This window comes from Seriola lalandi, unplaced genomic scaffold, assembly GCF_002814215.2.
Source record: "Seriola lalandi dorsalis isolate HSWRI2012SDOR001 ecotype SW California unplaced genomic scaffold, Sedor1 jcf7180002054575, whole genome shotgun sequence".
Taxonomy (NCBI): domain Eukaryota; kingdom Metazoa; phylum Chordata; class Actinopteri; order Carangiformes; family Carangidae; genus Seriola; species Seriola lalandi.
The window spans coordinates 1,180,834-1,202,002 of NW_019525128.1; the positions used below are offsets into that span (position 1 = coordinate 1,180,834).

The 21,169-nt window shown below is 39.8% G+C and overlaps 1 protein-coding gene across 5 annotated transcripts; it reads right to left on the reverse strand.

The window, feature by feature from the left end:
- Positions 1 to 89: 89 nt before the first annotated feature.
- iws1 (interacts with SUPT6H, CTD assembly factor 1) lies at positions 90 to 21,036 on the reverse strand. Of its 5 annotated transcripts, XM_087176975.1 has the most exons (17): positions 20,821 to 21,036; positions 19,531 to 19,613; positions 18,103 to 18,748; positions 16,777 to 16,842; positions 14,350 to 14,560; positions 13,211 to 13,268; positions 12,749 to 12,858; positions 11,628 to 11,778; positions 11,464 to 11,546; positions 11,222 to 11,351; positions 11,013 to 11,130; positions 7,844 to 7,955; positions 6,656 to 6,712; positions 5,990 to 6,046; positions 5,620 to 5,731; positions 4,775 to 4,925; positions 2,313 to 2,401 (listed from the first exon to the last, which is right to left on the reverse strand). In XM_087176975.1, the coding sequence occupies exons 1-16, from the start codon at positions 20,861 to 20,863 to the stop codon at positions 4,800 to 4,802; spliced, it is 2,163 nt and encodes a 720-aa protein (XP_087033101.1). In that variant the 5' UTR covers positions 20,864 to 21,036; the 3' UTR covers positions 2,313 to 2,401; positions 4,775 to 4,799. The 5 variants fall into 5 exon arrangements, with proteins under 5 accessions (XP_087033102.1, XP_087033100.1, XP_087033103.1 ...); XM_087176976.1 differs by lacking the exon at positions 4,775 to 4,925 and having other exon boundaries at positions 90 to 2,401; positions 14,350 to 14,557; positions 20,821 to 21,035; XM_087176974.1 differs by lacking the exon at positions 4,775 to 4,925 and having other exon boundaries at positions 90 to 2,401; positions 20,821 to 21,034.
- Positions 21,037 to 21,169: the final 133 nt, after the last annotated feature.

A 21,169-nucleotide genomic window follows, 5' to 3' on the forward strand; every position in this document is an offset into this window, starting at 1 on the left:
ACCTCATGTGTTTGGTCTGAAATCGTAGAGAGCCAACAAACCACAAGTTAAGTGAACTTCCTGTAACAGAAGAGTTCAGAGAGCAGATGTGAGTTTCTGTTGAGTCTTTATTAAGAAAAGTATCATCTGATCCAGAACAGTGCAGACAAACGGGCTGATTCACACAGTCAACAAACTGACTTGGGATCAGATCTCACATCTTCACTACAGAGTCCTTGAGTCTGTTTTAAAAGTCAAGACTGATCCAGATCAAATGGAGCCATGGTGTTACCTGTGTGAACTGAGTCCTGCAGACAGTTTCCACCTGTAAAGTTGCTACGGGAGCAGAAAAGAGAGAAAATGGACTGAGGGGTAGGTCTGGCCAGCCTATTAGTAAAATACAAACATCTTCTCATTCAGAGTCAAAGAGGGTGAGGGGCAGATTTTGTTCTTAAATCCAGTACTGGAGAATTTGAGGGGAATTTGGACAAAAATCTCAAAATCTCACCATAATGATCCTTGAATCAGCTGCATCGAGTTTATCTCTAACTACCAGAATCACCATGAAGCAAACTGACCATCAGTATTACCTCCCTCTATCTGTCATTGTTCATTTAATTTCCACTGTGGCTGGTTTTGGCAGTTTTATCTCACCTTTGCCTACTTACTGATGGTAGTACAGAAGTAAAGTCACCTGGTTTAAATGTAAATAACTCACACAGGTGACTGTAAAGAGACTGTAGTTTTGTCCTTTATGGGGAACAGCAGCTGTGATAAAACTTCATGTCAGCTACAAGCAGCTGCTATAGTGAAGTTTTTAAAGTTAAAAGACTGATGTTGGGAGGTCATAAAGACATTTTTGTCTGTAGTTTTATTTTCTTTAAACAAGCGGAGAAAACTGCCAGTATGGTGAGATTTGTAGTTTAATTTTAATGTATTTTCTAAAACGAATGTTAATTTTCTTTACTATAGCACAGAAAATTGCTTTACTCATTTTGTTTGAAGACACTAATTTCCAGAAAACTCTTAAAATAAGTGGACCAGCAGATTTTTGTCACTTGTTTTAAGAAAATATTTTTATTATAGTCAATTATGGACAGAAATGATCTGATAAGTGTAATGAGTGTAATGGTTTGAAGAAAAGGTTACATAGCTAACTGCTTATATAAATAATGTTTTAGACCTTGATTATTAAAAAGATAGTTAATGTAGCTGAATGATAAGCTAACATTATGAACATTAGTTACATTGGTTTTAACTCAAGTAAACTGACCAAGCCAACTAAGTTAACATCAACTAACTTAGTTGGCTTGTAGATAAAGCTAAAATACTGCTAACCTTAGATAACATCAGATACAGCTAATGTAGCTGACTGCTAACATAAGACAATGTTAGCAGTCAGTTACATTACATTAAAGCTACATTACGTTACATTATTGTTAGCTAAACATTAGCTAACTTAGCAGGCTTGTTGGGAAAGCTAATATAGTACTAATTATTTAACATTATCGACACTTTACAGTTGGTTTGGAGCTAAAGTCAATGTAGCAGACTGCCAACATTAACTATCATGGTTAGCTTAGATGTAAAGCTCACATTATTCTGTCAACTCACTGCTAACATTATTTACCATTTTGGACTTGAATATAAACATGAATGCTAATTAGCTGGCTTGGTGGTAATGCTAACATCATGCTAACATTAGTCAACATGGAGGATCCTCTTGGTTTGGAGCTAGTGCAAATGTAGTTGACCGCTAATGTAAGTTTATCTAATGGACCATGCTAGTCTTGAGATAAGACTAACACAGCTAACTGATAATATAAGCCAATGTTGTAGATTTTGCTAGGTTTCAGATAAGGCTAATGTAGCTGACTGCTAACATAAGTTAACATTAGGAACCTTCTTGATTTGGAAGTAAAAAGGTACATAGCTAACTGTTAACATTAGTCAATACAATGAATTTAGACATTACTTTTATCTCTGAGTCATTTTATAATACTTACTGGATAGTATTATAGACTTCAACATAAAGCTGACTGCTAACTTTGAGGTCAAGTGTAATGCTAACACTGTGGATACAGTCAATCTGGAGCAGTTGTCATTCATTCCAAGGATCATTGTGGATCATATTTAATATTTTGTGTCCAGGCACAGGTGAGTCTCTGTAGATGTTCACACTTTGACCTCAGCCCTTTAGTAAGGCAGAGCTGGACCTGAGGAGGAGGGGGGAGGGGGAGGATAATTGTGGGATTGTTCAGGAACAAAAAGTGAATAAATCCTATGGATATTAAAATCAGAGCGGCATCCGGTTGCCTTCAACACTGATTTTAACAGCGTGACCCGTCTTCGTTAGGCGGCGGATGTCAGCAAATCTACGCATCTGTTTATCAACACGAGACAAACCCTTCTTCATCGGACCCTGAGGGAAGAAACAGACACAGAAACAGAAAATAAAACTAAATGTGAGATAGAAACATGTTGAGGATTGTATGATTTCTTTAAACATCTCTGCTTTAAATCTGACTGCACTGACGCCGTCAGGTTAAATGCTCAACATCCAGCTACATACAAACTTTACATAAAATTGGACATGTGAAATCTTTTAACAATAGAAAGCAGTTTTAACAAAAGCAGTATGTTTTCATCTGGTGTTTCATCACTCTTAAGCCCACTTCACTTCTCCAGAGATGTGCAGTGGGAGTTGAATCCTCAGAGTTGACAGGCAGTTTAGAGGCTTCACTGTTACATTACCTGTCATCATGGGGAACGTGGAGAAATGTTTCTGTTTCCAAAATATATGAATTTTGCTCAACTATACCATAAAATCTCAAATAAAAGCTGGCACTCAAGTAATGACAGAGACTAAAACAGCTGATGGCAATGTCGGTATGAACAAATAAATGCCAGATATAAAAACATGGAGCTGGAGTGGAAGTACCTGTGCTCACATGGTAAATTAAGTGTAATGTGCTTTTCCAGCATTCATAAAAAAAAATGTCAACCAGAACTTTGTTGTTCTTGTTTCCTCTACCATGAATCCTCTGACAACCCCTCAGATTAATCTGGTGTCCCTTTGGAGGGGCCTGACCTTGAGGTTGGGAACCTGTGGACGCATCAGTCACTGGAGAACAAAGTACTTTTACTTTGATACTTTAAGTACAACTTGCTGATAATACTACAGTACTTTTGCTGATGTAGGATTTTTAATCCAGGACTTTTATCTTTACTTGAGTTTGCTGGATTTTGTCCATGAAACTCACACTTACTGCTAAAAGTATACCAAGGAAGGCAGGTAATATGCCATTTGAAGCTGCAGGTGGATTTCAATGTGGAATATGTGCAGGAATTGCTGAGTCATATTGACAGCAGAGGAAGAGTAGACAACAAAATGACACAGTAGAAGAGTCATGTATTAATTAGAACTGAAATGATTAATCACTTGATTGGTTCATTGATGCTTTAGTGCAGCAAATAACTGCATGTTTCAGGGAAATCTTTCGAATGTGGATAATGTTAAACTGGGCACAAATCCCAGTATATTACAGTATATTTCAGCAAACACATTACTCAGTGAGTTAGCCTAGCAAGCTAATGTTAAGACAAATAAACAAGCAGACTGTTAACTCTTACAGAATTTTTGGTTAATCATTCATAATAAATGTTTGAAAATACATTGTGTTTTATGCAGAATTTTTCATATCACATATCAGAAATTGCACAAATAAATCTCTGAGGAAATATAAGAGTTGTGAATTCGACATCCTCATTGTCTAAAACACAGGATTCAATTACAAAATCATCGAAAGTTGTCCCGTGGGTAAAAATTCTGTGGTAAAATATATGTTTCCCATGGCCAGAAATGGCAGCCATCTAGAAATTTCAAGTGGCTAATGGGATTTTTCAAATTTTGGTGCTTGTGCTTGCTTTTAAAAAGATTATTGCAGTCACCTGCTGCACTACAATACACTACACTACACTACACTACACTACACTACACTACAGTATTTACCCTTTTAGATTTTGGCACTGACTTAAGTTTTGACGGGAAAGATTGTAATTTGGTTTGGCTAGTGGGATTTTCAAATTATTGGCCCCAGAGGGATAAACATACTAATTTTAGTGCTTGTGTCCACATTTGAAAGATTATTGCAGTCATCTGCTGCACTACTTGGTCTGCAACTATTTTCATAAATTATTTGTCATTCTAATCATTAAAATGCCATAAATTAGCTGGTTTCATCTTCTCAAACATGAACATTTGCTGTTTTTAAATTTGTCTTGTTAGACAGTGAATTGAGTTGTTTATCAAATGTAAGAAAAGAAGCAGCAGCAGCAGCAACATTTCCTCACACTGGAGAAGCTGAAATCTTCCACTGCACTTTTGTTTCAGCAATCATTGATTAATCTAATGATCGTTTCAGCTATAGCATCATCGCTGTCAACAGCCGAGTCAGCTGAGCTGTTAGCTCATCAAAAAGCTGATGTCACTTCAACACAAAACAGGCTGATGGATCAGAGGAGCCTCATGTCACCTGGATGCTCAACAAAAGGTGTAAGGTGTCATGCATCATAACACCCATGAACAAAAAGCCTCCACCAAATTCATCACACATTCATGACTCCACACAGGAGCCATGTTAGTGTGGTGCTGTGTGCTCACAGGTAAATCAGTTCACAGGTGAGTCAGTTTACAGGCTAACATCTTTTATCTGGAAACAGCGGTGCATCCTTTTTCAGGAAAAACACCACACACAGCTTGCACCATCACTGCACACCATGCAGAAGGACTTACTGCCCCCACAGGTCAACAGCAGGAACTACAGGGGCATTCTGTTCCCCTCTATGCTGATCTTGACAGCTCCCTGTGGGCGACGCATTTTCCTTTCCTCAGCAAAGCGCCGCTTGTGCTTCTCCAGCAGGCTGAGGCTTTTCTTATAGCCGCTCTACAGAGGACCAATCACAGCTCAGCTCCTAAACTCAAACCTCCACTGACAGTAAACAAACATAAGAGCTCTGATTGAATATTACACCAAGTTATAGCTGATAATTTTATAATTTATTGTTGTATGAACTATTCACTAACTTTAATGTTTAACTCTACGAACTTCATTATTAACAGGAGGAAGTTTATGAAGTCATTCAGAGGTGAATCAATCTAAATGACATTTGCTGAATATTGGTTAACTGGTTCACTGGATAATTCAACTGAAATAAAGGCAAACGGGATTTATATATGCATTTTTATTTTAAGGGATTCTTACTATTACTACTTTAACTTTAAATATTATTATTTTAACAATTTTATGGACTGAACAGTTATTCAGAATACCAGAGAAAAATCTGCCTTTATTTTCCCAAACACATTCCCCTGGATAAACCTCATAGGTGGCGAAATAGAACAGCAGCCTACTGTTCACAGATCCAGTCACTGATGACTCCCCTTCATTATAAAATTCACACAGAAGTGAAGATAGTGAAGGCTGACATCCTTTAAACTCTGTTTTTTCTTTTTGTAAATGACTTTCAACTTCTCCAGGTGACTGAACATCAGGTTTTGCCTTCAGACTCTCTGACATGATCACTTTCTGACAGAACAGGAAGACAACCCCTCCACCCCCCACCCACCCATGTACTCACTCTGCTGGAGTCAACCTCTACGTTCCACTTGGGCCGTACAACATAGTCTTTGTTGGAAGGCATCGGGACCCGAGCCCTGGCACAGAACCCGGGGTCTCCGGGTCGCAGAGCTCTGCAGGGAGGAGATAGAGCTTAGTGTTTATCTTTATTGTTAAAAACAAAATCAAACTTTCATATTGTCAGACATCTGCAGCCTCATTCAACATGAGTGTGATGACAGTCACATGATTTTATAAGTCAAGAGCTCTGTCGATTCCAGTTCCTGTAAAAAGCTTTTGGATATGTGCGCTGTGGAACTGAAAGCATCAAAACTTCTTGGATCCAACAGACAACAAACCACCAGCTTCTGTCACTGTGAAACTGAACTTACTTTTCCTCTCCAGTCAGCTGTTTCTCCAGGTCTCTGCGAGGCGTCTGACCCCCTGAACTAAAAGGAGAGAAAGTGAAGGAGAGAGAGATACGTGGGTTTATATCATGATGAATTAACAGTGAACACAGTAACCAGGGTGGGAAACAAGCAGAGTTCATACATCTGGAATGTTGCACCTGATGCTTAAACTCAGCAGGACGTCCACAGTCTGCTGACGTGCAGGATAAATGTCCCACTGAGCAGCAACACCACCAGCAGAGTCTCCATGCTATTATTAGCATTCTCCACCTCACAGCAGTTAGTCAGCAAGTCAGTGCTAAAGTCTGTGACCTGCGACCCAGGAACCATTTCAGGAAACCAGGAACCTTACCTGCATTTCAACCAGAGGAACCAGAGTCTAATTTTAATTCCTGATGCCAGAACAGTCCCTGCTCTCTCCTGATGGCTCAGGAACTATCGGCTCTACTGTGCTGAACAACGCTGAACTTAGGCTACATCGTGTGTACAGCTTCACACAGTAAACATAAGCCTAGTCAGCTTCCTCCCTTCCAGGCCCATATAAGGACGTTCAGTCCTCCTATCTGTGCTTGGATTCACACTTTGAATTCCTGTTAAACTCTCAGTCTATAGACTTTGAAGTGCAACCATGCAATTGTAAAACTGAACCTGATTGGTGGAGAGAAGACGTCAGGTTCCTCTGCCCTCTCCACCTTCTGAGGCTGACTGGGGGTGGGGGGTGGGGGGTGGGGGATAATGAAATGGAAGGATGAGGAGGAGTAAAAGAAGAAAACTGAGTAAGAACATAAAAACCAGAACAGGACAGGAGAGGCTGAAGAAGAAGAACAATATGATGCTGAGGAGGGGAGAGAATGAAAATAACATGACAAAAAAAGAAGTAGAGAGAGATTATGTAGGATGAAAACACCTGGAGGAACTGGGAGATATGACCTGAAACCTACAAAGACCTGAGGAAGAATAATGTCACATCCATGCAGACTAAAACAATATGTGGGTGGTTTTCATCTTTTGCTGCAGATATTTGTGACATGTCATAAACCTACACCACAAGACTTTTCATCGTCTTCAAATACAGAGCATCAGAGATAAAAGAAAAAAGGCTCTGACATTAATTAATTAGTTATAGAGCCACAATGAAGTAGGGAACTACCCAGGGCCCCAAGATCCCAGGTGCACTGTGTGTCAGTTGTTCTTTATAATTTAATTACTTACAAATGAATAATCTTGTGTCTTGTCTTATGTCAAAGTCTCCTTATAACACCTGAATTATTTTACATTATATTGTGCTCCCATGATGCATTTCACTCACTGTAGCAGGAAGTACCGCAGAGGCAGTTTTGAATACTCTGTCAGTCAGTTAATCTTTACAGGTTTGTAGCTGATATCTAAATGAGGTTTGAAGATACTCATGAATTAGAATGTCAGCATGTTGACATGTGTCTCACTGATGGTCTTTAGTTGCTGTTTTATTTTTAATCTTATTTATTTTTATTCAATTTTGATCTGGTATTTCTGGTTTTATGTCTCTATAAATCACTTAGCAACTCATGTATGAAAAGTGATATATAAGGAAAATAATAATTCACCTAATGGGAAGATTTCAGGAATTGACTAAATTAAACATTTTAAAACGCTGTTGGCCACTCTCATATTCTGGCTCATTTACATCAAACTGTGCACGCTTCACTTTACTGTCAACATATTCCAAAGCAGCTGAATGTGCTCTTCCTTTTTCCACGGACATGTGGCTCTCCATTCATTCATACAGTCTGTTCATACAGTTTTATGATGAGAGCTGTGTGATGTTGTGGAGATGAGAGTTGAGTGTGTCAGTACCTTAGTCGCCGTCTCTGAGGCATCTGCTGGTCCAGGTCTCTCTGCTGCCGCTCCTCTCTCGTCATTCCTTTGTAGTTCGACGTCAAACCAAAGATCGGCCGCGACCACTCATCTGGACACAAGACACATCCACACTCATCATCAGTACACTGTCTCTGCTAATCCTCAGTGACACTGTACCAGCCTTTAATGACAGTTAGCATTGTGCACTGCTCTCAGCTGATCACGCTCTTATTCTGAAAAAGACCTTTTGGAGGGTTTCTGCAAATCAAATCAATACCATATAGAATGAAATCTAATATCTATTAATTAATTAACAATTATTATTTAAGTACATGTATCTATTGTCATTTACATTCCATTTTTGTTTTTACTTTTCAACTGTGTAGAACAAGAACTTTTAGTAATATAATTTACAACCAATCAATTCGCATGGACCTGGACCCAGATCAAATTAATGGGAAGATTTACCAAATAAAAAGATAATTACAGGTTTTGCTGTTTTGCTACTTTCTATGAGATACTATAGTGGCTAGCAGTAACCAATAATGACATAATAATAAATACCTCAACAGAAAAATGATTAAAAATAGCTCACAACTTATATAATATATAACCTACACTACCGTTCAAAAGTTTGGGGTCACTTAGAAATTTCCTTATTTTTGAAAAAAAGAACTGTTTTTTCAATGAAGATAACATTAAACTAATCAGAAATACACTCTATACATTGTTAATGTGGTAAATGACTATTCTAGCTGCAAACGTCTGGTTTTTAATGCAATATCTACATAGGTGTATAGAGGCCCATTTCCAGCAACCATCACTCCAGTGTTCTAATGGTACATTGTGTTTGCTAATTGCGTTAGAAGGCTAATGGATGATTAGAAAAACCCTTGAAAACCCTTGTGCAATTATGAGCACAGCTGAAAACAGTTTTGCTGGTTAGAGAAGCTATAAAACTGACCTTCCTTTGAGCTAGTTGAGAATCTGGAGCATCACATTTGTGGGTTCGATTAAACTCTCAAAATGGCCAGAAAAAGAGAACTTTCATGTGAAACTCAACAGTCTATTCTTGTTCTTAGAAGTGAAGGCTATTCCATGCGAGAAACTGCCAAGAAACTGAAGATTTCCTACAACGGTGTGTACTACTCCCTTCAGAGAACAGCACAAACAGGATCTAACCGGAGTAGAAAGAGAAGTGGGAGGCCCTTCTGCACAACTGAGCAAGAACACAAGTACATTAGAGTCTCTAGTTTGAGAAATAGACGCCTCACAGGTCCTCAACTGGCAGCTTCATTAAATAATACCCGCAAAATGCCAGTGTCAACATCTACAGATAAGAGGCGACTCCGGGATGCTGGCCTTCAGGGCAGAGTGGCAAAGAAAAAGCCATATCTGAGACTGGCCAATAAAAGGAAAAGATTAATATGGGCAAAAGAACACGGACATACAACAGAGGAAGATTGGAAAAAAGTGTTATGGACAGACGAATCGAAGTTTGAGGTGTTTGGATCACACAGAAGAACCTTTGTGAGATGCAGAACAACTGAAAAGATGCTGGAAGAGTGCCTGACGCCATCTGTCAAGCATGGTGGAGGTAATGTGATGGTCTGGGGTTGCTTTGGTGCTGGTAAAGTGGGAGATTTGTACAAGGTAAAAGGGATTTTGAATAAGGAAGGCTATCATTCCATTTGCAACGCCATGCCATACCCTGTGGACAGCGCTTGATTGGAGCCAATTTCCTCCTACAACAGGACAGTGACCCAAAGCACACCTCCAAATTATGCAAGAACTACTTAGGGAAGAAGCAGGCAGCTGGTATTCTATCTGTAATGGAGTGGCCAGCGCAGTCACCAGATCTAAACCCCATTGAGCTGTTGTGGGAGCAGCTTGACCGTATGGTACGCAAGAAGTGCCCATCAAGCCAATCCAACTTGTGGGAGGGGCTTCTGGAAGCGTGGGGTGAAATTTCTCCAGATTACCTCAACAAATTAACAGCTAGAATGCCAAAGGTCGGCAATGCTGTAATTGCTGCAAATGGACCATTCTTTGACGAAAGCAAAGTTTGAAGGAGAAAATTATTATTTCAAATAAAAATCATTATTTCTAACCTTGTCAATGTATTGACTATATTTTCTATTCATTTTGCAACTCATTTGATAAATAAAAGTGTGAGTTTTCATGGAAAACACAAAATTGTCTGGGTGACCCCAAACTTTTGAACGGTAGTGTATTTAAATAATATTACAGGCAAGAAACAATATTCAAGACTTCTGAGTTAAGTTCAACACTTTGTAGAGACCTGTAGATCAACTCTCCACTAGTCGTAACACAGATGGATTACATGACGAACACACTGATGATTTTGATTTAACACTTTTTTTCTTTGTAAGACTATGTTCGTGATTATTTTCTATTTCCTTCTGTTATTGCTCATCTTGCCATCTTGTATTACTGCTTATGTATTACTGTGATGTTTCCTGTAACACATGACAATGTCATTGTCCTGTTGTAATGCGTTACTTTTTTTCTTTCATTGTTTTAAACTCAGCACACTTGTAAGAGAGGACACATGGTCCCCTCAATGTGTTCATCTGAGTGTTAATAAAGGTTATATAAAACATTTAAAAATCTATTTAAAAGTTTTAACATCAAACTGGATTAATGAGCAAACAGAAGCTTTTTATGTTGTGTTCTATTGTAACTTTATGAAGGTTGTTTTAGAACGACTTAGTACCAGTTGTCTTGACAATTATACCCCTTTTCCACCAAAATTAGCAGGTATAAGTGGGTTTTAAACGCGGGTAAACCCACTAATAAAAGCTGAATTACCCCTTTTCCACTGCCAGTCGAGTTTGTTTTTCTGTTATGACTTACAGACGTTACAGACGTCACAGCAGGAAAGGGGGGAAAATTTGTGCATTCACTCAGGTGTTGTTTACACCGACGCTGACCGGAGCCGGAATTGATAAATACCTGCGTCTACTGCAGAGTCATGTGACCCAGGGGTGAATGCTGATTGTTCCCTTTTCCATTGCTGACAAAAACCCAATGCTAGCAGGTCTTAGCGGGTTTTTGACCAATGGAAAAGGGGCTTTCCACTTCATTTAGAACGTGAGTGTTGGTCCTCCTGTCTCTAAGTGTTTGTGAGGTGAGAGGTCCTTACTGATGAGCTTGAGAGCGAGGTCTTTGTTGGATCGAGATTCTTTGGGATGTTTGTACAGGAACATGACGGCCCGGCCGATCCCACTGTGCTTCAGAGTCTCCTGACTCACACTGGGCAGCTGCAGGAGGAGACACACAGTCAAAACAATGAAATAGCCCTGGTCTTTAAAAAAGAAACCCAGAGGTCCACCTGTGACCATCTGTACTCACCTCCTGAAGGATCCTGAGCAACTCCTCTCTGATTCTGAGAGCAGGCAGTGATTTATCTGGAAGAGGACTGATCCACTCTTTAATGGCAGACATCACTCCGCTGTCAATAAACGTCTCCTTCAAGTCCTGTCTGAGGGACAAACACCACCACAACACCTTAAACTAGAGCTCCAGGAGAAGTTAAAGACTTGACTGACGGAGGGGTTATGAGGTGTGAGATATCAAATATAATGAGCTCTTACTTCTTCAGGTGCATCACGACTTGTGGCAGCAGAGTGAGTTTCTTCAGCGCTGGTTTCTTCTGACTGTTCAGAGTTCGATCCTCCTGTTAAAACAACACACAGTCAGTCAGGCACCGAAAAAAACAGTGATTGGGGTGATGAGGCTTTTATTTTGTGGGGCAGACCTCTGCGGCTTCGTTCATCTTGGTGATCATGGCACTGACCACATCATCAGCGTCGCTGATGAATGTCCCTCCGTCGCGGTGTCTTCTCTTCCTGCTGTTCATGGCTTTTCTCCGAGCGAGCATGATGTCGAAGTCAGACATGAAGCTGGTGCTGAACACACACACACACACACACACACACACACAAAGATTACAAGTCTTCAATTACAACTTATAAAGCAGAAACCAAGAAATAAAAAATGTCTGTAGCCTCACATGTTAATGACTCTGTATCATGTTGGTATATTTAAACCTTTTTGGTACAGGTTTGGTTTGGTCATAACTGTTTTCTCTTTGCATTAATTTCTACATTCAGTATCTAAAGACTATATTTTTTACCTATTTAGCTTTTTATATATTTTGTAATTTTTCTATGCAAAGATTTCAAGATCCAATGACAGTGTGTTTGTCTGTGTTTTTCAAGTACTGCAGACAGTTAATACAGCTCCATCAGTGCGTGATAGCTGAACTGTATCTGTCATTATTAACTCTGACTTAATAGTTTTTATATAGAAATTCTTATTCAAAATGTGCAACCCTGAAATCACAGGAGCTATGATTTTAATGAAAACTTCCATCATTAGAAGTGTGTTGAGCTGCAGACAGTGAGAATGGAAACCAGCGAGCTGCTAGTGACGGGTCACTGATAATCATTTTGAGGTACTTCTACTTTGCTAGCGTGGCAAATATAAACAATAAAAATTAATGTTTATAGATTAGGCCCAACACTAGTGTGTAGTACCACTTACATATTGCTACATCAAAAATAACTATGTAATAATGTAATAGTATAACATTGTACATTCACTTGTACTTGTCATGGTGTATATCTAGTGTGGTTTTAGTACTTTGACTTGAGTTAAGGATTTAATACTTTTTCCACCACAGCTGTTAACAATAAATATGAGATAGTATAAATATTTTATTAAAAAAGTTAAGTTTTTTTTTTTTAAATCGAGAACAAAGAAAGTTTGCCCATTTTTTGAGGACGTCAACAAGAAACAGCTCAGCCATTTAAATCACAATATTCAGAAACATCCTCATATTGTCATATATTGTTTCAGCCCTGTCATGTTTCTTACTCTTGACCACTGCGGTCAACGCCTTCATCAGAGTCAGACTCCTCCTCCAGCTGGTGCTGCTTCTCCCTGGCCTCCTTCTTGGCCCCCTCCAGGTCCTCCTGGTTGAAACCCTGCAGCAGGAACAGACACTCAGTCAAGTGAAAATAAAACCTAATCCATCAACTACCTTCATGTCCAGAAATTGAGCAGGATGATATTTAATCAGGCTCTGTTAACTTTGACACATCCCCTTTGCTTCCTTCAGTTTTTTTTTTTAAATCAGTGATGTCTCCTGTTATTAACACGCTGTTTTTATAAATTGTTAATCATGAGCAGCGAAGCAAAATGGGGAGAAAGGCCAAAATATTGGTGAGGACTTATAGAAGTGTGGGGGAAAGGAGGGAAGGTGTGATCTGTTAGTGTTCAAGAAGAGCACTGGTAAAGCTGATGATTCAGAAACACAAACGACATAAACAAACTCACCGTGAACTCCTCCTCCTCCTCGTCTCCAGACTCTCCAAAGATGTCTGCAATCATTTTCCTGCACGAAACAGAGGGGTCAACTGTCACACCAGCAGCTCCCAGTTCAGACTTGGGGTTCAAATGTTTGTTTCCGAGGGTCATTAAAGTAACAGAGAGTCAGTTCACTTTGTGTGAATAAAAAGTTTGTGTGTGTTATGTTTGCAAACAAGTCTGGCCTCCAGTTTTTCCTTGAGGGACTAATAAAGTTTTTTGGTCTGAAACTGATTTATTATTTTCTCTCATGCATAGGGAAGCAGCTAATGATCACTTTCTCATTTTTCTTAATTACTAATCTGTGTATAATTTTTCCAAATTAACCATCCGAATTATTTTTAAAATGTCCATCAGAACAAAATGTGATAATCAAATATACAATAAAAAGAAAACCACAACATGTTTAACAGACTGGAGGCACAAACTGACAAAAAGTCTCAGCTGTATTTGTGACATGAAAGATTTCTGTGTTTAATAGTTAAGTTTTCATTAGGTCTGCTAGTTTCTTTATTAATTAATCTGATGTCCATTTTCTGCATGAACTGATTCTGTTTGTCTGTAAAACATTAGAAAATGTTTGCCACAAGGTTTTATTTTGTTATTTTTGCTTAAAAAATTGATTACTTGATCGACTATCAAAATAGTTTTTGATTATTTTCTGTCAATCAAATAGTGGATTAATTGCTGGTTTCATTTCATATGAAAGACTAAAACAATTCAGGAATGAAATGAATTGAAATGGACGAGATGTTTACTGACACTGAGCAGCAGCCTGTAGCCCAGGTGTGGTCCTGTTTCAGGTTAAAATGGCAGCATTAGTTAGAACCCCCTAACAGGCAGATTTCACCTTTAAAATTCAGATTAAAATTCTTATTATTTGTATCAGCTTCTTTCAGCTCTTTGCTGAAGCTCTACGATGTTTCCACTGAATTCAACATTCCTCCATCAGATGGAAATATTCTACATGTTTGACCCCAAAGTTAAATTTTTGGATCTCCACTAGAGTCTGAGGCAAAGTTCTGTGTATGAGCAACATGTGGCAGCCTGGTGTGAGTTTATAATGACAGGTCAGTGAGGTTTAAATTGAACTGGTTTCCAGAACTCACTCCTCCTCATCGTCGTCTCCAGAGTCGCTGTCACTGCCGAACAGTGCCTTCTCATCCTTCTTCCCCGCCGTGGCCTTCGACGCCTCGTCATCGCTCCCACTGTCTGAGCCCAGCTCCCTCAATTTGGCTGCCAGACTCTTATCAGGACCAATTAACCCCCCATCACTGTCTGAGTTCTCATCATCTGACACTGCCCGACTCCTCTTCACTGCTTAGGACCACAGAGAGAAAACACATGAGCCTGATGGTACCATCTGAACATTCCCTCAGTGTATGACAGTATGATCTGCCTCTAACCTCTGGTTTCAGTCTTTCCAGCAGATGTTGAACCTGCAGCAGAGATTTACTCCCACTGACACACATTAGAGCAACAGTGAGGTCCAACACAGACAGTTAGGGCTGGGCGAATAATCTAATATTATTTTCCATTACACTTTTGGCTTTGAACAATTCTGAAAACAAGATAATCGAGATAAAACAATTTTGTTTCACAACAAATTTCATCACCACTACAAAAACCATCGCCCCATCCACTTCTGAGTTACGTTTTAACATTAGCAACGTATGTTGGAGTGGGTTGTTGTGTTGTATTGCTTGCACATTTGGCTTTCTAAAACCTCAAATGAAAAAATGCTTTGTGAAATTATGATGACTGGGTGTCTGTCCAAAAAGTATTGGCTTGTGTATCAATCTATCTATTTATCGATCTAGTAAGCTAACTTTTAATTTGTTTGTTTGTTTTTCCATTGAATTGTATTTTAAGTTGAAGAAAAGTCCACTGTTAAAAAGACAATGTTCTTTTTAAATGCGTGGTGTTTCCAAAGTCAATGAGTAATCATGATCAAAATAATCGTGATTATGATTTTTGTCATAATCGAGCAGCCCTACTGACAGTGGTGATGAGGTGTGGATCACAGTTGGTGTTCCATCTCATCCTGAAGGTGCTGGATGAGGCTGATATCAGAGTCACGCTCTTCCACACCAAACTGGGAGAACTGGCCTCTACGGAGCTGACTACACATGCAAAGTAAAAGTTCATTGTTGCTTCAAACTTCCAGACTCATCCCACTGTGCTGCTCTGAGTTAAACTCTCTGTCCTTTACTGTAAAGTGAGCCGGAGCCTGGAGGCTGATGGGAAGTTCAAAACAGAAGAAAGAACTTTTGAGCCTTTCGTCCATAAGTAGCAAATATTTTTGTTCTATGAATATACACTTTATTAGATTAGACCTGTAAAGTCTAATGACATCCAATCCAACAGCTCTGCCATAACATCACATCTCTTCACTGCTCATATTTTCTCATGTTTGTCCTCCCTATTTACACAAACAAGGAGTCAGAATATTAGAAACACCTCTCATAACATAGTCCAGTAAAACACAATCACTGTGACCTCAGTACTACAACATGTAACTGAATGAAAACCTTTACAACAGAATCAGAAACTGAACATTATAAACTCAGTGAAGTTGTATTGGACTGGATTATTATTGTGCAGGTCTTTCTATAAGTAAATTGTCACATCAACATATAGTAATGAACAAAGCAGCAGCTGACTCACTTCAGTAACAAACAAGATATTCAGCAAAAAAACAAGAAAGAAAAACTAAAGAAAACTGAGTCATACAGCAGACACTCAGTCACACGCACATACTTAGAATTAGGGCTGCACGATATGCCATAAAATTGATTTACGATTACTTTGGCAGAAGTTGCGACTTCAATTGTAATAATTTTCTTATTTAATTTTTCATTCAGGGTGGGTGGCCATCTACCTCGGCCGGTTGGGGAAGGAGGGAGGGAGGGAGAGAGAGAGAGAGAGAGAACACAGAGGAAAAGAACAAGAATGTACAGTGATAGCAATATTAATAATAGTGACAGTAGCTGCAGCGATAGTAATGTAGTGGCAACTATAGTGCTCCTACTGATAAAAATAGTAATGACAGCTAATAACATTAATAATAATCATTATTAATTACAGTAAAACCGTCTGGTCCAGAGCGTCTCACTCTTTGAACCTTGGAACTGTATCATGTGTTTTTCTATTTCTTAATTTTTCCATAATGAAACATTGTTGAATCAACAGTAAATCCTGCACCTGTCCTCAACACCCACCCACCAGTGGTCTATTTCTTTATCTTCACTACTCTTCCAGTTTGGTCACATCACAGTACAATTTCCCTGCGGGAGCCCGAGCTCCAGAGCGACTAAAGAATTGGCGCCTCAGAGGGATTTAGAGGGAGAATCCACCCCTGAATCACAGCTGCTGCTCTGTGAGTCTCACAGCTAAACACACCACAGTACTGATGTCACAGCAGCTGTTTACTGCACTGTTTACTGTTTGTATTCAGTGTCAGAGATGATGAACCAAGTACACAGAGGGAGATAGTTTTAAAACACTTCACAGCTGTAAAGCTGACAGTGTCTTACCTGGTTTGTCCTCCTTCTCCTCATCCTCATCCTCACTGTCTGATACGATGGCCTTCTTCCTCTTCACTGCAAACACACACACAAATTAATCAAGCGATGCTTAATCAACCAGAACATCAACTATTCCTCTTAAATTAAAGATGAACCCCGTGGTGCAGCTACAGTCTCAGGTTTCAGCAGGAAGTCAGAGCTTTATTTCTGTACTATAATACCAATGAAATATGCTCCTACAAATGACAGAAGTCAGTTCATGATGTTGTTTTTAAAGCTGCATCTATTGAATGAATCCACTGATAAAACAAAGAGATTGACTGATGGAGCTTAAAGTTATAATCTGTAACTTTTCATCATTAAAATGTGTAAAAACAATTAGACCTATGTTATTTATGTTGTTGGGTTGTTACACTATCCCAAGTGTTTCCATCAATTCTCAAACCAGAGAAATCTGTAATTTCAATCATGGTAATGTTTCATTGGTCAGCCTGTCAATGACGCCTGTCTCTATTATTAATATTACTATCACTGTACATTCTTGTTCTCTCTCTCCCTCTCCCTCACCGGTCAAGGCAGATGGCTGCCAACCCTGAGTTTGGTGCTGCTTGAGGTTTCTGCCTCTTAAAAGGAAGTCTTTCCTTGCCACTGTCACCTAGCGCTGCTCTTTGTGGGAATTGTTGGGGAGAAGGTCTAGACCTGCTCTATTTGGAAAGTGCCTTGAGATAACGTATGTTGTGAATTGGTGCTATACAAATAAAAATTTACTTGACATCATATCCTCTATGATCATGTGTCAGTGTGTTTGTCTGACAGAAGTTCAACATTGACTTTTATCTACTTTTAAGCCACATACACTTTTTACACCGTATTCAGCTCTATATTTGAACCAGATGAAGGATTTTAGTCGTCGGACATCTGGATTTGAAGTTATCAGTGAAACAAGCTGAGGAAATGGTAGACAGCTCAGCTCCCAGCTGCTGGAGATGTCCTGTCCTGTGTCACTGAAGAGCATTGGTGAATCTCTGAGTTTTAAAGGTAAACTGCTTTCTAGGTGTTTCTATTGGTTTTAAGAGGAGGACAACTCTGTGGATAATTCAGCTGCTGGTAAAAACCTGCTGAACCTCTGCTTCATAAGTTATCAGAGAAACAATCAGAACAAAGGATAGCATCAATCTCAGCTCCAACTGTTCCCTGACGTCTCTCCTCTCTCTCCCTTCTGTCCATCCTCCGAATACACTAATTATACTAAAATCATTACATAATCAAACTACATCATTTAGTTTTGAAGCTATGTACTGATATTTATGTCATGAGCTGGTCTGAGGTCAGTACCTGGCTTCTCGTCATCACTGTCGTCTCTCTGCTCCCTCTCTTCATCCTGCTGCTCTCCATCACTTCCTGCTGGAGCTTTCCTCCTTCCTCCTTCCTCCTCCTCACTGTCAGACTGCATCACAGCTTTCCACTTCCCTCCTCCTCCACGCTCAACCTCCTCCTGCTGCTTCCCCTCCTCTTCAGAGTCTATCTGTGCCACCTTGCGTCTGGCAGGCGTCTCTGTGTCAGAGTCACTGTCAGCGTTGGACCGGTTGGATGCCACAGGTTTGGCATCCTCGTTCTCTGAGTCGCTGTCTGCGGCTGCTTTGTGCCGTTCCTCCCCCTCCTCCATGTCCGAGCTGCTGCCCCTGCGTCTGACAGGGGACGAACCTTCCCCCTCCTCGTTTTCTGAAGCTCCATGTTTGACCAGGGACTCCTCCTCATTGTCTGATCCGCTCATCCTGCGTTTGACTGGAGAGTCGTCATCGCTGTCAGCGGGACGAGGAGCCTCTGCCTCCGAGTCACTCTTGTCGCCATCGTTGTGGTGCCTGGGGGCCTCGCCCTCCGAGTCGCTGTTGACTCCTTGGTGGCCCTCGTTGTCAGAGCCGCTGGCTGCCCCGCTGGTCTCCATGGCGTGGGGGGCATCCTCATCGTTGCTGCCCTCGTCCTGTTGAGACAAATGGTGGCAGGTCAGTTTGACAAAAACACCAACAACCTGTGCCGAGGAGCCAAATCACAACTTTCATGCAATTTGTTGATTATTTCAAGTTAATGTGGTTAAGATGAGAATAAATCAGGATTCTGACATCATCCTCAGCACTTCAGCAGCACCAACTAGGACTGAGAATGACCATCATACAGCTCTGCCCTCTCCTCTGAGCTCTGAGGGTCTGAGGGTCTGAGAATGTGGATATGAACCAGCAACATATTCTTAATAGTTTAATAAAAGTTTAATAATGAATCATATGTCTAAATGGGCCAGTATCTTTTAAAACAAGAACAAACACAGTATAACACAGCTGATCTGAATATTCATCACATTGTGGATATGACAGTTATTCATTTAAGGTTGTCATTAAATCTGGCTTCAGTTCACTACTTCACCACCCGTGTCTCTGAAATATTCACAAGTATGGATCAGAGTGAAAGATAAAAGTAAAAACTCTTAACTGATCCAGAATGAAACTATTAATCAAACAAACGTCAGTTGAGACTGAGAGCTGCAGAGTCCGTGAAGCTGGTTATGATCCTCCACAACAGCAGCACACAAACTGAGCTGAGCACGACCAAATTTTTCTGTCTAATACAAATAATATTAGATTAATGAAGAAGAGTGGTTTTAGTTGATTACTTTCATTTGATCATTTGATAGGACAGTAAATCCACTTTTTTTTGGGCATTTGCAAACAAACAACAATAAATCTTTGAGCAGTGAAGACTCAGTCTGACCTCAGATTGTTGCCTGTCGCTCCTCATGTCCTCACCGTCTGACGCTGGGTGTTCATCCTGAACCGGAGTGCCACCTCCGTCATCTGCAGAACATACAACAGATCAGAAACAACACAACACATCAGCATCTTAATGTTATTACAAAATATTTGTTACTGATGTCAAACATAAACACCTGCAAAGAGGCAGGAGGCGGAAAATGTGGCTCCCTAATGAAAGAGCTGCTAGAGGAATAAAGTCATTTTTTAAATGGTTTCTGAAAAGGACTTCAGCTAGACATTTGGATAGTTTAACCTTCATCTGAGTTTTTTTTTTTTTTTAAATTACAGTTAGGTCTGAACAGTTCTGCTAAACCATGCCCACCCTTGTTATTGTTATGCTCTTGTTTTCCATGTGTATTGCCTCAGGCCTACAGAGGAACCCAACCAGACCTGAATGTGGCTCAGTCTATGGCAACTTAACGGGGTTTACGATTGGTTTCAGCTTCACTTTCAGGTACAAACCCTCATTAAAAACAGAAAGATTTCAGGATCCTTTCCCGTCTGCACACCAAGGTCCATGCACAAAACATGCATTTTAATGTTCACAGGTAATGACCAAGTAGAATACATTATATAATCTGAGAAACATAATGAGATATAATTCTTGAGATGTGTTTTTTTCTGGGCATCCTAACGAGTCAGTACTTACACCTCAAAAAGCAAGAAAAATCTTAGGATCTTCAAGAGTCTTCACGACAAAACTCCATGTAAAAAAGTATGCCTTTTTCAAAAGCACATGGTATAAAATAAAAGATACTGCTGAAATGTAGGGTGATATAATCTTTAATATTTTCTTATTAATTCGGCACAGATATCGTTCAATATCAATAACATTACATTTAATGTCAGATTATTATTATGTGATGTCTATCATTGTAATCAACCAACACTGACATAAAGTGAGCCTTCAAATCAGCACGATGTTAACCGAGAGGAGGCGACGGATCCAAATCATTATGAGATACAAACATCATCATTTATTAAGATATTTAAAGACAAATAGGATGGTGGGCTGTAACGTTGCCTGTCTGATGTTCATGAAGCTACAACGGAACATTTCCTGGTTATTTAAATCCAACACTGCTGCTAATCCCTCATCACCATGCAGTTAAGAGGATAAATAACATTCCGTTACTAATTTTTACAAAGTTAAACTTAACCTAGGCCTTCTACTCATGGATCAACAGTCAACGTTAGTTAACGTGGGTTTGTTATTTAAATAGGAAACAAAGCAGGAGGACGGTTTTACCGGAGCGGCTCCCGGACATGAAGTCGTCCTCTTCTCCGTCCATGTCTCAGGCGAAGAAAATTCAGATTCAGACCTGAACACGGAGACAACTCTCTGTTTACTCAACTTTACTATCGAAGCGGGAAAAATAAACCCGAACTAAGTAACGACGCGTTTCCAAAGCTAACAGCTACAGCTAACTACTGCAGCCTGAGACCCAAAATGGAGTAACTGCGTCATCTGCGCATGCGGTCGCTGCGTAATAGCGTAACAACTTTTTTGAATAACCTTTATTATCAATCTAGAGGTTTACAAGACAGAACATTAGTCCACATGCATTGGGCTCAGTTAATCAAAGAACTCACTGTCA

What these genes read in the sequence shown, in the direction of transcription:
- iws1 (XM_087176974.1), bottom strand. Translation starts at nt 20,863, where the DNA reads ATGGACGGAGAAGAGGACGACTTCATGTCCGGGAGCCGCTCCG. An exon ending in CCTCGCTCTCAAGCTCATCA is followed by an intron (nt 7,956 to 11,012) that starts GTAAGGACCTCT and finishes TCTTGTGTCCAG; the next exon opens with ATGAGTGGTCGCGGCCGATC. An exon ending in TAGAGGTTGACTCCAGCAGA is followed by an intron (nt 2,402 to 5,619) that starts GTGAGTACATGG and finishes TTCTTCCCTCAG; the next exon opens with GGTCCGATGAAGAAGGGTTT.